This window comes from Megalops cyprinoides, chromosome 24 (genome assembly GCF_013368585.1).
Source record: "Megalops cyprinoides isolate fMegCyp1 chromosome 24, fMegCyp1.pri, whole genome shotgun sequence".
Taxonomy (NCBI): Eukaryota; Metazoa; Chordata; class Actinopteri; order Elopiformes; family Megalopidae; genus Megalops; species Megalops cyprinoides.
In genome coordinates, this window is record NC_050606.1 from 13,327,773 (window position 1) to 13,342,990 (window position 15,218).

At 50.0% G+C, this 15,218-nt stretch overlaps 1 protein-coding gene across 6 annotated transcripts in view; it reads left to right on the forward strand.

The window, feature by feature from the left end:
* Nucleotides 1–15,218, forward strand: part of mib1 (mindbomb E3 ubiquitin protein ligase 1) — a 101,857-nt gene that overhangs the window by 4,241 nt on the left and 82,398 nt on the right. For all 6 annotated transcript variants that reach the window (XM_036519597.1, XM_036519598.1, XM_036519602.1 and 3 more), the window contains exons 2-5: nt 4,241–4,412; nt 9,813–9,942; nt 11,939–12,043; nt 13,550–13,616. In XM_036519597.1, the coding sequence (XP_036375490.1) occupies nt 4,241–4,412; nt 9,813–9,942; nt 11,939–12,043; nt 13,550–13,616 (474 nt within the window). The remainder of the gene's footprint in view (nt 1–4,240; nt 4,413–9,812; nt 9,943–11,938; nt 12,044–13,549; nt 13,617–15,218) is intronic.

Below are 15,218 nucleotides of genomic sequence, written 5' to 3' on the forward strand. Positions count from 1 at the left end.
CTGTTATTGCCAAAGGCATATGCAGCGTCAAGAGCTTGAAGTCAAGTTGCCATAACGTCCTCCATTCCAGAAGTCATTCTCTAACGAGGTATCTGTCTGTTCGCCCAAAACCAAGGGCGACTCTGGGCACTCCACATAGACCTGTGGTAGCTGAAAAAATTCACTGTAATATGTGGTTGTGTTTCCAGAGGACTAGATCCTGTCAGGGATGTGACTGGATAATTCACATTTGAATGATCTAGTCAGGAAAAATGACATGCATCCATATATGAATGCTGATCGGTGAACAAGTCCAAGATTTAACAAGATTTATATTTTTTAAATCAACATTACTGAAGTCCTAGGCATACTGCATAAAATAAAATGGCTGTTAGTTTCTCCTCTCTGAAAGTAAGTGAATGCAGATCTTTGAGTGTCCTGCAGTTTTTGGGCAGAAGAGTGGGGTGTATAGTGTTAGTATAGTCTGCCCACACCGGTTGCATGATCATCTCCTGTGAGCATCTATTTCTGAAACAGAGCCTGGGCAACCATTTGTCTTGTGTGCGGATTCTGTGGCAGTAATGATGACTTTCGAGCCGTCTGCCATAAAGAGCTCCGGACATAAACATGCCACAACGCAGATTTAGGAGGCCGTCAGAGAGAAGGAGAGAGGGAGAGGTGCGCTTTTAAAGTTTAGCCATGTGCAGCGCTGCCGGCAGGGAGTCATCGCCCGTGCTTCCCTCCTTGGGGACTTTTATGGCGCTTCCCGCTCCCCTTTTCCCTCCAGTCTGGCATTTTAGCTCCGCACAGACATGCCTTAATCACTCCCTGCTGCCTTTTTGCCATCCCAGTGTCCTGGAGCAGGTTGGAGCTATGACACCGTCCAAAAAAAATGTTGTTTTTTTTCCCCCTTTACCGCCAAGTTCAGTACCCAAGATGCACTGCTGTGCCGGCAGCTGATTTGCCCGCTCTCCGTGATGCAGGAAATGGAAGACCTGAGAGGAAATGAGTGTAGCTGAAGGGCTTGTGGGAAAGCCAGCAGGGGTGGACTGTGTGTGGCACCAAGTGCAGTGACCTCTGGCGCGGCGTCCTCGAACCCGCCGGTCGTTTCTGCGCGGATGTCTCATTCGCACATCCTGCCTTTGTAGTGGGTGACCACAGAGCAGGGAAAGACACGTGCTGGCACAGGTCACAGCCCTTACCAAATCCTGTAAGGACACACCTCAGGCGGCGTCTGGCAGTCCCAGAGCACTTCCGTAGGTAGTAGTGTAGACTGAATCTGTAAGAATAAGTATTGCTAGAGTCCAGATGAGAAACCTAGTTGCTGACAAGTTTCCATACCTGTGTTTTGGGTTTTTTTTGACCACACCCTATTTTTGTACCAAGATCCAAACTTGCTGTCCTCAGCTGGGCTACTGTGGTGCAGAACACTGAGAAAAGAGGTCTGCATTCCTATATAATATTATTGTCATTTAGCAGACACTCTTCTCCAGGGCAACTTGCACAGGTTACAATTTTTACATGTTATACACGGGTACAGCTGCATATTTACTGAGACAGTTCTAGGTTAAGTACCTTGCCCGAGGGTACAGCAGCAGTGCCCCAGTGGGGAATTGTACTGGCAACCTTTCGGTTCCCTGCTCCTTATCACCATTCTATGCTGTCGCCCATTCTACGGTGCTGTAAAAAGCTGAGGTTGAATCGTCTGCAACCACCTCTTTTGCAGACTGTTTCCGCTTTTTACTTTTGTCATGCTTCTGATAATGAAACGGGGCTAAAATGTTTCCGTATTCATCTTTGAATGTTGGTACATGCTGTACTTTGACACGACACAGAGGCGGCAGGTCCTCATACCTGGACACCAGTGAAGCTGAAACATGTTTTCTCTATGCAGACGTCTTGTCTCAACCCCAGAGGTACAGCTTTGACTGATTGGGGGGGGTTCTCAAGCAGCGATCAGCTGGTGTTTGCAGATTTGCAATCTGCCCCTGACTCTTGTGACACCCCACAAAAAAGCCCCCTGGAAGCGTGGGTCTCTAACAGCTGGTGACTTCGGGGTTGGGGGGGAGTCTGCCCCTTTTGTTCACTCAAAGGCAGGCTGCGACAGGGCGTGAAAGAGGAGGACTCCGAGCGCTTTCAGAAGAGAGGGGTCATGCCTCGTGGGAGGCCTGTCAGCTCGCCCCTCGAGCCACACCGCGATTGGGCAGTGTCGTGGGCACGTCCGCGAATGGGGGAGGCCGGGAGATGAATGTTGTCCAAAAGGCATCCCCCCCTGCATCAGCCGCAGAACAGATTTTCTAGGGACGACCCCGGGGTTTCAAACGAAACCGTCAGCTGGGACAATAAGCCCGTCCCACCCACACCACGAACGCAGGCAGTTGAACACACCCCTCCAGCTTCAGCCCGTTCCTGGAACAGACTGTTTTCCTGAAAATAATTGTGTTGATGGCCTGTAAGCTCGGCGCCGTGGGAAAATCAGCGCAAAAGACTGTGATCACTGAGCTCTGAGCACGTCTGACAAATGAGGATTTATCTCTGCTTGTTCCTATTGTTAATCTTTGAACATTACATTTGCTTAGCAGATGCTCTTATTCAGAGCGACCTACAATGCTTACATTTTTACATGTTATCCATTTATAATGCTGCATATTTACTGACTTAAGCGCCTCGCCCCAGGGTACTTCAGGCTGGCAGTCTGTGTTACAAGCCCTGCTCCTCACCACTACACCACACTGCTGGCCAGTTCTCTTGTTATTTTATAGTCAAAGCACAATATGCAGTTTTGATGAGTGTATGCTTTGAGACTGGTGTCAAATTGTTCATCTTCTCAGCCCAAACCCCTGTTTGCGGTGACTAACATCGCCGGTGTTTTTTTCGTCATCCATTTATAAGTGGTTATTTCCTGAAGCAGTGCAGGGTAAGCATCTTGGCCCGAGGCTAAAATGGCAGCTCCCCACTGCGGTTTCAAACCTGCAACCTCCTCGGGCACGAGATCAGTCCCTCGCCGCACGCCGCTGCCCCATAAATCGCGGCGCACGTTGCGCCGTGTGCTGCCGTGTCAGCAGGCTGCAGGCACCGCACCCGCACGCAAAGAGGGGAGAGGGAGAGGGCCGTCCCGCGGTCGCGGCGGCCTCGCCGCGGCTCCGCTCATAATCTGGACGGAGGGGGTTTCTCTGCTGTTCGCTGGACGAGGAGTCAACCGCATGAAATGAACCGCATTAATAAATCGCCTCGGGGCAGTGGCGCTCTTATGAGTGGCTGTGAAGGGGGGAAAGTGCTGAGGTGGACTTTTTTTCTTTTTTTTTTTAAAGCTCTGCTCTTTCAGTGGAATGCAGGCAAGAAGGAGAACCAGCTGGCTTTTTTTTTTGCTGCGGAAGCCCAGAAAAACAAACGGGCCAAACAACAGCTTGGCGAAGGCCAAATTTAAAGAAGGCTGTTTCTTGGCACACGCTTTCACACACACCTGATGAAAACTCACCTGTCGCAAGGCTGTTGTGCCGCAGCAGTAATGTTATAGGCGGTGCTGTTTAAGCTTGCTCATCAATTTCAAACACGCACATTGTTCTCAGGCTGCTTGGAGTCTCAGTTTGTCGGTCAGTGTTGGTTAAACATGTAATGTTATTGGTGGGCTGATGGTGACTCAGAGGTCACGTGACACGCAGGAAGGTGTGTGGGAGTACGGGAGAGAGAGATGTGCATGCTGTGAGGAAGAGTAGGACACACACACACACACACACATACACACACACAGGGTCTCCACCACCCTGCTTCTGTGAGAGCAAGCCAAAAATGATGGTGAAATGACTCAGGGCACAATACCCTGCCAAAGCCTCAAAGTGATGATTCCACAATAGCTTCCTCAACACCGAGCTTCAGAGGGCATTTGTCCACACACACTCCTGCCCGGATAGCATTTAGACTGATGTATTTTAATCCATATCATTTTTCCTCTAGAAATGATTTTTATTCATTTGTATATTGTATTATATTCTGGTTGATTATAAGACAAGTTGTATTATAACTGAGGGTACTATTGGTCATGCTTCTATTATTGTTGACTCCTTATGGTTTTTCTTTACCTGTATTTTACTCAGCCTGACCTGTAAGTCGCTTTGGATAAAAGCGTTTGCCAGATGAATAAATGTAAATGTATGTTATCTTTATAACCTTGAATGCATTGAATTGGCAGCCCGTTGCCTGCGTTTCCCTGTGAAAAAGCCGAGCAGTGACGATGCCCCGTCTCGACGTGTCCATTTCCCAGGCATCAAGCACGACGGGACCATGTGTGACACGTGCCGGCAGCAGCCCATCATCGGCATCCGCTGGAAGTGCGCCGAGTGCACCAACTACGACCTGTGCACCACCTGCTACCACGGCGACAAGCACCACCTGCGCCACCGCTTCTACCGGATCACCACGCCGGGCAGCGAGAGGTGAGGGGGGTCACCGTGTCACCGAGTCATAGTTATACCATATGTCATGTGTTGAAACTACGAAAGCAAATTTCGGTGGTTCCCAGAAGTGAAATATTAGGAAATGGTTATTGTTTCACTGAGGGTTGTATCACTCTAGCTAACAATAATAATTAGATGAAGATGAGGATTTTTCTTTCAGTTGGGATGATGCGGAGTCCCCCCTGTAATGTGTTGTTGGCCTTGCTAATCAGTGTGTGGTGTTCGCCTGATAGGCCTGGTGTGCTGTCCTCTGAAGCAGCGCCGCCTTGAGATCATACCGCCGCTGTGAGCAAGGCGAGGCCCTGCAGAGGCTTTCAGAGCGCGGCGGCCGAAACGGAGGCCGGACCCCGTGCCAAGCGGCGCGGATCCCACGGCGCTACGCTGGCTAACGCGAGAGACGCGAGATTCAGGCCGAGGACGTGTTGTGACAAAAGCTGTTCGCTGGGCACAGAGTGGGGGGGGGGGTGTCATCGGAGGCAGCGCCTCGGCAGCTTCTGGCCTGCCCGTTGCCAGGCAACCGCCCGCCAGACTCCCCCCTTGTCAGTGGTAGTGACAATCACCAGCGCCTCGGTGGCCGAGAATACAGGCCTGTCTGCATCACTGTCAGCTGCCCTGCACCCTGCACCCGGCTTCCTCTAACAAAACCTCACTTCCTGCCCATTTGTTAGCGTGTGCAGTTAGGCCCCGCCCACAAGGCTGAAATCCGAAGCTCAAACGTTCATTTTTTCCCTCCCCAGAGGAGCATAATAACCCGCGGCACACGCAGGACAGGCTGGTCTTCCCTCCAGCAAAGGCACTGGCCCTGCGTTTTGTACAAGTTTACGAAAAAGCTGCTCTGAGCTCAGTGTGGTTGCAAGACCTGCTTTCTCAACTCGTAATTTTCTTTGCGGTGGAGTCCTCTCATGGATAATCTTCACTCGATCTAGGCTGTCCCCCCCGATCTTTGCCGAGAATGTTTTCCTCATCTGCAGACTTGTTATAGCCGTGCCTTTGTGATTATGCTCCCGATACACTGCACTCCACCCACATGAACCACATTTGTAAATATTTGATTTTTTTTTTCTCAGATTTATTTGATAGCTTTTTTGATCACACGCAATTATATACATTACTTATTTGCTTGGCTGAATTCTTATGGATTACGTAAAAATTTTAGTATAACATACAATAGCAGCACTATAGCAACAGTGGCCGCAGGTGACATTTGAGCCGCGACCCTAAGTGTGTTGATTCTGTCATCAGGCAGTGTTTCCTTACCACCTTTTTGTGAACCTTTGTTTTGTGTGCCATTGTGGGTGCTACAAAAGCCATTGTGTAGGGAGAGATTTGAGAGGAGTGGAAATTCCAATTAGGGTTTTGAGGTTTTCTCCTTTTTTGTCACCTGCAGACCACCGTCAGTGTCACTAACTCACTCTGCAGCAAAGTGCTTTGCTTGATCTCACCTCACAGCCTTTTTACGGTGCGTGACTGTGAGGTGTGTGGAAAAACAAAGAAAAGGTCGCCCGCAGGCGAATCCAGGAGCAGTCGCAATACCTGTCGGCTTTCCTGAAACGGGAGAGCCAGGAGGTTTCCATGGCTTGGAAATTTAAATCGTTAAGTAAATTTAAACTGACATTTTTCTGTCACATCCCTTTTTTGGCCCTGCAACCCCCCAATTTGACATCACTTTTTTCAATCTCACTTAAATTGGTTGCGACTTTTACATTGGTCTGGACCAGTTCCCGCTTCCATTACGCCCGTGCCTCTGAAGATTAACAACAGCCAGCCAAGAATCTGCCACGACAAGAAACTGTTCTCTGGGACACATTGAGTGAAGCGTCATCATTTCAGATATTAGAGTTTTCTGTACTGATTCGATTGTGCAGTCATAACTGTAATCCATCACCGGCACTTATGACCGGGCAGCACAAAATAAACTCGCTTGTCCACGCGGGGCCGTGTAGAAAAATGATCCCCAGCTGTGGCCTGGCGTCCACGAGAGAAACGGATGTAATGACACACTGAATGGCTTGACGGAGCCCAAAAAGAAAAGTAAAGAAAAATCTATACTGCAGGTTCGCCGCATTTGTTTGCCTCGTCTGCTGTCACAGTTGGCTTAGCATGCAAATGCGCCTTCGATTTAGCTTTCCGATGTCTTGTTTACATGACAGCATCGAGATCGGCGCGCTGTGCCTTGCGGCTGTAGATAAATGTGCCATTGTTGCGTGCGCGTCTGTGCCATCTCAGTGCTCCGGTGCTCAGACCCCCCCCCCCTCACCCCACCCAGCCCCGTATTAGAGAGGACAATAGGGTGGCCCAACAGCTGGTCCCCTGTCACCCGAGTGTGACCGCCGCTTCACAGGGACTCGCATTGTGCCTCGGCGAACAAAAGCCGCCGGCCGGCGCCCCGGCTCGTCCCTTGAAGTGTGACCGCGCGGAGGGTGTTGCCGTGACGCGGAGGAGGGATGGAGGGGGCAGACTGTGAGGTCCTTCCTGTGTGTGCCCCGCCCCCCAGCACGCATAGAGACTTCAGTGTGGTGAGGGGTCTGACAAGAAAGATGCCAGAATAGATTCTGGCTTTCTCTTGGCTGATGTCCTGGTCCAGGGTAACTTACAGTGATTACAGTAGGGGATGGAAATTATACTCCCAGTGTATAGCAGTCTGAGTCTGCCCAGGTTTTACAAAAAGCAGGTCGGTGTACTGAGCGGAAGCCACCTGTTAGCTTCTGCTACCTGTTAGCTTCCACTCAGTTCGCTGATCTGTCTCCAGATAGACGGGGAAATGGCTGAAACTGCTATGTGCTGGGAGTGCTTTTTCTTTCCTCACCACAGCATGACACATGGTCTGGAGCCTGATCTTGGAACCTGATCTTGAAACTGCATTTTGTCCCGGTCTCTGTTTAGAAAGGAGTTGGGACTCTGCAATGATATAACCTTAATCTGAGACTAAGATCACTTGAGTACAGGTCTGATACTTACAGAAACACTGTTTGACATATGCAGTGTTTGCTTTGTATGTAATGCTGATCTCAAACAAAATAAAGGTGAAGGTCACAAATTTAACTCAATTTTTAAGGTAAGGCTTGGTGTCAAAATCCCACCACTGTTTTTTTTTTTTATTTTCATAGCTGTTGTCAGATTGAAGATGTCAGTAATGGAGAGATGAACACCAGACATGATTTATGTATGCGGGATTCTACTTTCCTGAAAAGACAAAAAAAAATTTTGGCGGAGGGTTCCAGTAGTAGAGTAGTACCCTTTCAGTCATGTTTTTAGATCTTTCATATGATAAAGGGCTCGCTTCACAAAGGACTGACGCATTGGCGAAAAGACAAGAGGTGGAATTCGGCAACAGCTTGTGCTGGAACTTGGAACTGCGATTCTGTAAATAGCAACAATACAATTCTGAAGGAAGCATGTGGTCATATAGAAGCGCAGCTCGGTTCATGTCGAACATATTTTTGACTTCTCATGAATCAGCCATGGAATGTTTCCATTTACAGATTTCCTTATGAAATGCTTCAAGTTTGTCATTTCTTCAGGACTCTTCAAGATCCCTTCCCCTGCTTGTAACGTTTGGAAATTTGTGATTTGAATGAAATGAATTGAACTGGATAATGTTGTAGTGTACCTTCACAGTAGAGTCAAAAATTCAGTGTCATTTTCCTAAGACTTCATTAGCTCAACTCCATGATGCCAGAGAGCAACTGGCACCTGTAATGAACTTTCCGCAGTGCTTATTCACCTCCCCCTTCAGTCTTTAATCCCCTCTACATCTTCTTTTACTGTCTGCATAATTATCATTAGCGCTCGTTAATTGTTTGTCATAACGCCCTGAAGGTCTACATCAAGTCGTTTATTGTGCAAATAAAAGCGTGTGGGATTTGGCTGTTTATCTTGCTCGTCTTCACCCGTGTAGGTAGCTAATTGCTCGACGGTTCCTGTGGTGCCGATTAGCTCGTTCCTTATTCTGTCCTGTTACGCACTCTGCGTCCCGCGCCGGTGACGATTTCACAGCGGTGCCTTCGTCTGTCACCCGACAGAAGCTCGGCTAACGAAGAGTGACCCATTTGGGAATTTAAGCAAGTAAAAGATCCTTATTTTTTCCCCCAAGAATACCTGGAAACTGAGCACTACAACAAAACGACAAAAAACAATGGTTTTGTACAATCAATGGTGAGATTGTCCTCATTGGACTGGGCGTATTTTCCCTTCAAGGACCACGGCCGCTCATACAGTACCAGTCAAAAGTTTGGACACAATGTTCAGTTTTTATTTTTACCATTTTCCACATTTTAGAATAATAGTAAAGACATCAAAACTATGAAATAACACTTATGGAATTATGCAGTTATCAAAGGTTTTAAACAAATCAAAAACAAACCTTATATTGTAGATTCTTCAAAGTAGCCAGAAATATTTTTTAAAAATATTTTTTTTGGGGAAAGAAATCTTTACATAGACAGCAACTGCACTATTTTGTTTGTCTAAGAAACAAACCTCGAGAATTTAAGCGTACGTTTTTAGATCAAAATGTATTTGAATGCATGTTTCCCATTCTCTTAGTCAGGTGTGTCCAAACTTTTGACTGGCACTGTGGGTCCTGCACAGTTTCCAACCCCCTGTCAGGTTCGGAAAAACGACACTACCCTGAGACACTGAGAGGATAACGGGCCTGTTTTAGGTGTTTCTAGGAAAGACTCTGGGAGCCAAAGCCTGAGAGTATTGGGTTGACGTGGCTTTTCATTTCTGTAGTTACTAGGCCCCTGAAAAGGTTAGCCTCTCGAGTTTAAGGAATACAAGGGAAAAAGGGGGTGGTTTCTGATCAAGCGTGTTTATGAAGCTCTTAGGATCACGTGCAGCCATCTGGCAGCCGATCCCATTCTCTGTGTGGTGGTGCCCCGGTGTGATTCCAGATGGCCAGCACAGCATAGCTATGCTCTGTGTGTGAACAGCCCTATAAAACGCAAGGATAGGACTCTGCAAGCTATGAGGCTTGTAAATCATTTTATTTTATATATGTGTGTGTGTGTGTGTGTGGGCGTGTGTGTGGGCGTGTGTGTGGGCGTGTGTGTGTGTGTGTGTGTGTGTGTGGGCGTGTGTGTGTGTGTGTGGGCGTGTGTGTGTGTGTGGGCGTGTGGGCGTGTGTGCGCGCCTGTACATGCTCCAAATGTAAAAACTGCATAGCTTCCCTTCCCCGGCTTGTTCAGCCTGTGCGTCTTCAGAAAAAGACACCAAGGCACAGATAAACAGCAGTGAATTAATTAGATCTATTAAAAACATGACAGTCCTCAGTTATCTTCCCCCTTCGCTGCTCTCTACGCACACATTCATTAAATCCGGAGGTACAGCGGCTGAACTCAAACAAGGCCTCACGTCCCTGCCTTTGCCATTCGACAGGGTCCTGCTGGAGTCCCGCCGCAAGTCGAAGAAGATCACGGCGCGGGGGATCTTCACGGGGGGCCGCGTGGTGCGGGGCGTGGACTGGCAGTGGGAGGACCAGGACGGCGGCAACGGGAGGAGGGGCAAGGTAACGTCGGCCGCTCCCTGTCACTGTTCTCAGCCCCTGGAGCATCCGGCTCCACAAATTAAACCTTATAAGTTAGAGCTGGTCTGGGAGTTGGAATTACAGGCCGCTTCGTTGCCTGAATGGTGACTGTACAATGTTGTGGTGTGGGTGAAGTGGTGTCGGAAGTGGTAGCATCAACCAGAGCCCTGCAGGTGTCAGGTCTTCACTTTAACTTTGGTCTTTGTTGGTCCATGGCAACTTCAGTCATAACCGCTGGTCAGAAGGCATCTCTTAAACTCTAACGACAGCGTATCTTGAGCAGAAGAAGCTGATACTGTTGGTCGAGAACCCTTTTAGCTCTGTCCCTTCAGGGCAGCACTTACCCATTGCATGGTCAGCACAGGAGCTGAGCTCTCCTTTCCACCTGGCTCTCTGACGCCCTGCCTTTGACTAAACTGAGGGAACAGGAAGCCCTTTGATTTCCAAAGCGCCAGCTGTCACCTCCGCCGTCGGTGAACGATCACGGAACGAAAGTAAGTTTGTGTCCCTCTGCAGCGGGCGCACGTCGGCACGTCCGTTTACGCCCCCTGTGGTTCCCGTGGCGACGGGAGCAGGCAGGAACACAGTGTCCAATTTGCAGACAGACAACTTAATCCCCATTTCGCCCCTCAGAGCTATCTGCCGCCACCGCTAATGAAGCCTCTTCCTGCCTCGGCCCCTCCCATTCACTGTAGGGATCTGAGTGCCTGGCTAGCTCTACCTGGATCTAAGTCTAAGTCTTCATGGGTCAGCTTTTTAAGCTATATGAGCTATCCACAGGTACTTAGTGTGCTTGCTACATAAAAATACTTCTCGTGGGTTTAGTTTACTTGCTTTAATCCATAGACCTTTATGAAGTTCAGGCTTCAGCTAGATTGTATCAGTACTTAGTGATCATGGTAAAGTACTGATAATCACTTAGGCAGCGTCCCTCTGAGGGCAGCAGGCATAAGGCAGGCCTCCAGATTGCAGTGTGGGAGTTTGTGAGGCTGGAGTATGAATCACCAATTGTGGGCGCTTGTTCTTTTCCACCCGTTGGTTCTTCAAACCGATCTCGTGACACCGGTTTCCCTCTCATCACTGTAAAGGGGTGAGCATGTCGACTATGGCACGCTAACTGCTAGCGTCCTGTGGCACACTAACTGCTAGCGTCCTATGGCATGCTAACTACTAGTGTCCTGTGGCATGCTAACTTCTCTGGCCCGTCTCCCCCAGCCTCTCAGATAAAAGATTTAACGGCTCCCCCTCCTCCCGTGCTGAGGCGGGGTAATTGATACGTTTCGGCGTTAAAAGTGGGAGGTTCTCGGGGGTTTGCGTTCATAAAACTTTTAGCATGTCGGCGGCAAGAGAGCAACACCGTAGAGCTTTAAGTGCGGGGCATTAAACTCCTGACTCCTCAATTTCAGAGTCACGAGTGGCACTTGATTTTAAACTGCGCCGTTTCGTGCCATCTCATTATCTTATATGATGCTGTAAAGCAAGCGCAATGCGGCAAACTGAAGGGGCTACGCTACAACCCAGATACGTTTTTAGGCTGCGCTATTACCGTGACCTTGCAGCGGTTTAGCATGCAGCCGAATGCTACAACAGCAAGGAGTGTGTCAGCTCGCGTTTTCTTTGGGTCACTTAGGTCTTAAGTAAAGAGGCCAAGGTACTAATGATGGAAAAAGACCTTTTACTGCCTGTGGCAGTGGTATCTCATTTTCCTCTCCGTTTTCCTGTTTTCTGTAAATCGCCAAAACTTCCCTCTCTCTGAAAGACAGTTGAGAGGAAGAAACCCTTCTCCAGAAATGGAGAGGGAGGTGCTGAGAGGCCCAAGGCGTTTGGAGCAAGGGCCTCCCGGGAGCGTGCCAGGGTGCACGCTGGGGGAATGTGGGGACGCAGTGTTGGAATTTCAGAGGCTCTAACTCCCCCTGACCTCCCCCTCCCCCTTCCACCCCCTCCCTCTCCCTCTCTCTCTCTCTCCCTCTCTCTGCAGGTAACCGAGATCCAGGACTGGAGCGCGGCCAGCCCTCACAGCGCGGCCTACGTCCTGTGGGACAATGGAGCCAAGAACCTCTACAGAGTGGGCTTCGAGGGGATGGTGAGGGACCAACCGCCGCACAGAAGGACTGGGGGGTGGGGCACGGGACCGGGGGGGCTGGGGGGGGGGTGTCAGCCTTTGTGTTCCCCCATAAAAGTGGGTCGGCCTCACGGGCCAGGCCCTTTGTAAAGGCCACGCTGCCAGCATGCGCGGCCTCATTGTGTAAGCAGCTGGAAGGGGGGGTGGCCCGGGGCCTATATGCATGACAAAGAAAATCTGTTGCCTCTCCGCGTATGAGAAAGGGAGAGTGAAAGTGTAGGTCAGTGAGGGGGGTGGGGGAGGGGCGGGGTCTGCGCAGGCCTGGACACGGAGACAGCCCTCCCATTGGCCCGAGAGGCAGGCTGCTTCTTTTGAACTTGAGCCATTCAGCACGCTTTCTTTGGAGGAACAGATTGGCCTGCTGCTGTTCTGATTCATTCAGCGGAATTGCAGTGTGTGTGTGTGGGGGGGGTTGCCGACTCTTGGGATTACCCAAATCGCGTGCTAAGAACCCCCCCCCACCCCTCCTCCCCCTTCACACCCCTCACACATAAACTTTTACAAGGAAACCGTTTATCCCAGCAGTTGCTGAGGCCTGGGACCGTTTGCGGTTTTGTTGAAAAACAAAAAGAGTGCAGAATACCTGAGCGCTCGGCACTGAGGTGGAAAAGGGGAACGTGCTTTTCGACACCGTGAGCTGCGTCTGCACTTTTTTTCTCCCCGAGATCTCTGGCTCCTCCGTGCTGCTGATGAGCTCCGCCAGGGCCGAGCAGCTGCATTACAGAGAGCGAGCAGCCCCCGGACTGGAGGCCGCCTCCATGCTGAACACGAGCCTCCGTCCGTTTAAATTAATAGGAAGCGCTGCGCACCTTTGACGGAGGGGGGATTTGAGGCGGGCAGGCAAGCGAGAGGAGCCTGTCTGCTTATCGCTGCGCCCAGCCTGCAGTCTGGTGGCTCATCTCTGTTAAACTGACACAACCGGGGGGAGTGGGAATCGCTCAAGTGCCACTGTGTCATATAATAGACCAGAACTACACTGCCATGGTGCTGGAGGACCGCAGTGCAGTGCAGTGCTACTCGACCCTGGTCCTGTCGGGCCACAGTGCCTGCAAGGCTGCTCAGCCCTCATCCTTTAGGACCGCAGTCCCTGCAGGGCTGCTCAACCATGTTCCTTGAGTGCAATACATTGCACAACCGCTCATACCTGGTCTTGGAGGCTCTATTTGCAGTCTTGCAGTTAACCGTTAGATTTTATGAATTGTGTTAATGAGCTAATTTAGCTTGTTATGGTTTTAAGAGAGCTTGAAAATCAGCTGGGCTGCGGCCCTCCAGGAATGAAAGTCAGTTGTGAGGCAATAGGCTTTCAGCATACTGAATATAAAGACTTTAACAGTTGGTATATATGTGGCTTTCTGACACAGATCTTGTCAGTTTCAGCTTTGTTAACATATTAAGAAATAATAACGTTATGCAATTGTTCTTGAGATAACATGGTTTTACTCGTATTCATTTCTCTCTCTCCTTCAGTCTGACTTGAAATGTGTCCAGGATGCCAAAGGGGGCTCCTTCTATCGAGACCACTGCCCTGTATTAGGTGAGTAAACTTCATCTGTCCCAGTTCATCACTGTTATAGGAATGCTATGGCAATCTGTAATGGTGTTATGAAAGATTACGTGGCCATTTTGCATTTTATGCCGCATAAAGGAAGCAAAATTAGCCCCTCAAGGGCAGCAGGCACATATTTCTGTTGGGTGCAGTACCACTCATAACCTCTAGATGTCAGCACCAGACAAGTGGCCCGCTCACAGAAGGGCAGCCAGTGAACAGTGTGTTCCAGGAGGCGAAGCTGATGGCTGTCTCTTGGCCGCGATTACCGCTCTCCTGGGCAGGCTGCCTGACTCTGTCACTGTTACTGTCTCCCAGAGCGAGCGGAGGAAAGAGCAGCATGGCAGGGAGTGCTGAAATAAAGCCAAGAGCGGGCCCAGAAACCACACACACGCGCACACACACACACACACACACGCACACACCACGCGCTGCACAGCGGCACCTGTACTGCTGCATTGTGAAGGGGAAACCAGGCCACTTCAGTCCTCTCTCTGCATGTGAGAACATTCTGTTACCAGGGGGCAGTGCAAAAAGGGGGAAAAACAGGAATTAATTTCCCCTAGGGGGCGCAAGAGAGCTCCTCCGGAACATGTTCCCGACCACTCCAAGGTGTCGGGTTGTCGCGGGAATGTCCCGCTGGGCTGACGCAAGTGCACAACAAAAAGGGAACCGTGCTGTAAAGGGCTTCCTCTATCGTGCCGGGGGCATCATGGGACTGCAGCGTCTGCCCAATCAGATCCCAGGAAGGCGTGTCCATACCGTTCGGCCCACTCATACCGTGCGTAAGCCTAGAGTGGTTCTCTCCACTGGGTCAAAGACAACGTTCACGCTGATCGCGAAGGTGACTTTTTCTTAAGTTAATGTGACGGGCAGGCTGCCACAGCCCTGTTCATTGACGCTGCTTTGCGTCACCAAAGTAAGCTACATTGTGTGGAAATTACCGACACCGCTCAGAGGAACCAGCATTATGGTAAAGTCTGCTGGAGAAGAAGTCACACTTGTGTTCAAGTTCCTCCTAGTATTTCGCGGCACGCACTTACACGCTAATCGTTTTTATTGTTTTATTTACCGTTACTTTTCATTTCTCCTTAAACACTTGCAAAGGGCTTCAAAGTGGTCTTAGTCAGTAAAGACACATTACATTACATGCATTTGGCTCATCCAGAGCAGCTTCCAGCAGAAGAGAACAGAAGTGTATCCATGTCACGTGAACATGTCATGCAGTACAGGCTGGGCTCTGCGGCCGAGGTGTGATCCCAGCCGTTTCATCAGCCGACAGTGTCCAGCAGCCCATGACGTCGTAGCACGTCGGCTTCCTTCTGCTGAGGTGGGCAGGTCGGCCTGGGCTTGCTTGTCCTGCTGCTGGTCTCGCTGCTCCCCGACATCCTGTGATTTGTTCTCTGGTCGTGTGCTGTGTGACTTGCGGTGCGAAAACACAGCCTCTGGCTGCTTGTGTGTGTGTGTGTGTTTCGGAGGACTGCACTCTTCACGCTTCACCGCTCCTGCATGACTGCAGAGGTTGCCGTGGCGAGACGGGCCAGGTGTCGGTGTTTCTAAACAGGGTTTTATAAAGAGGAGGAGAGCATA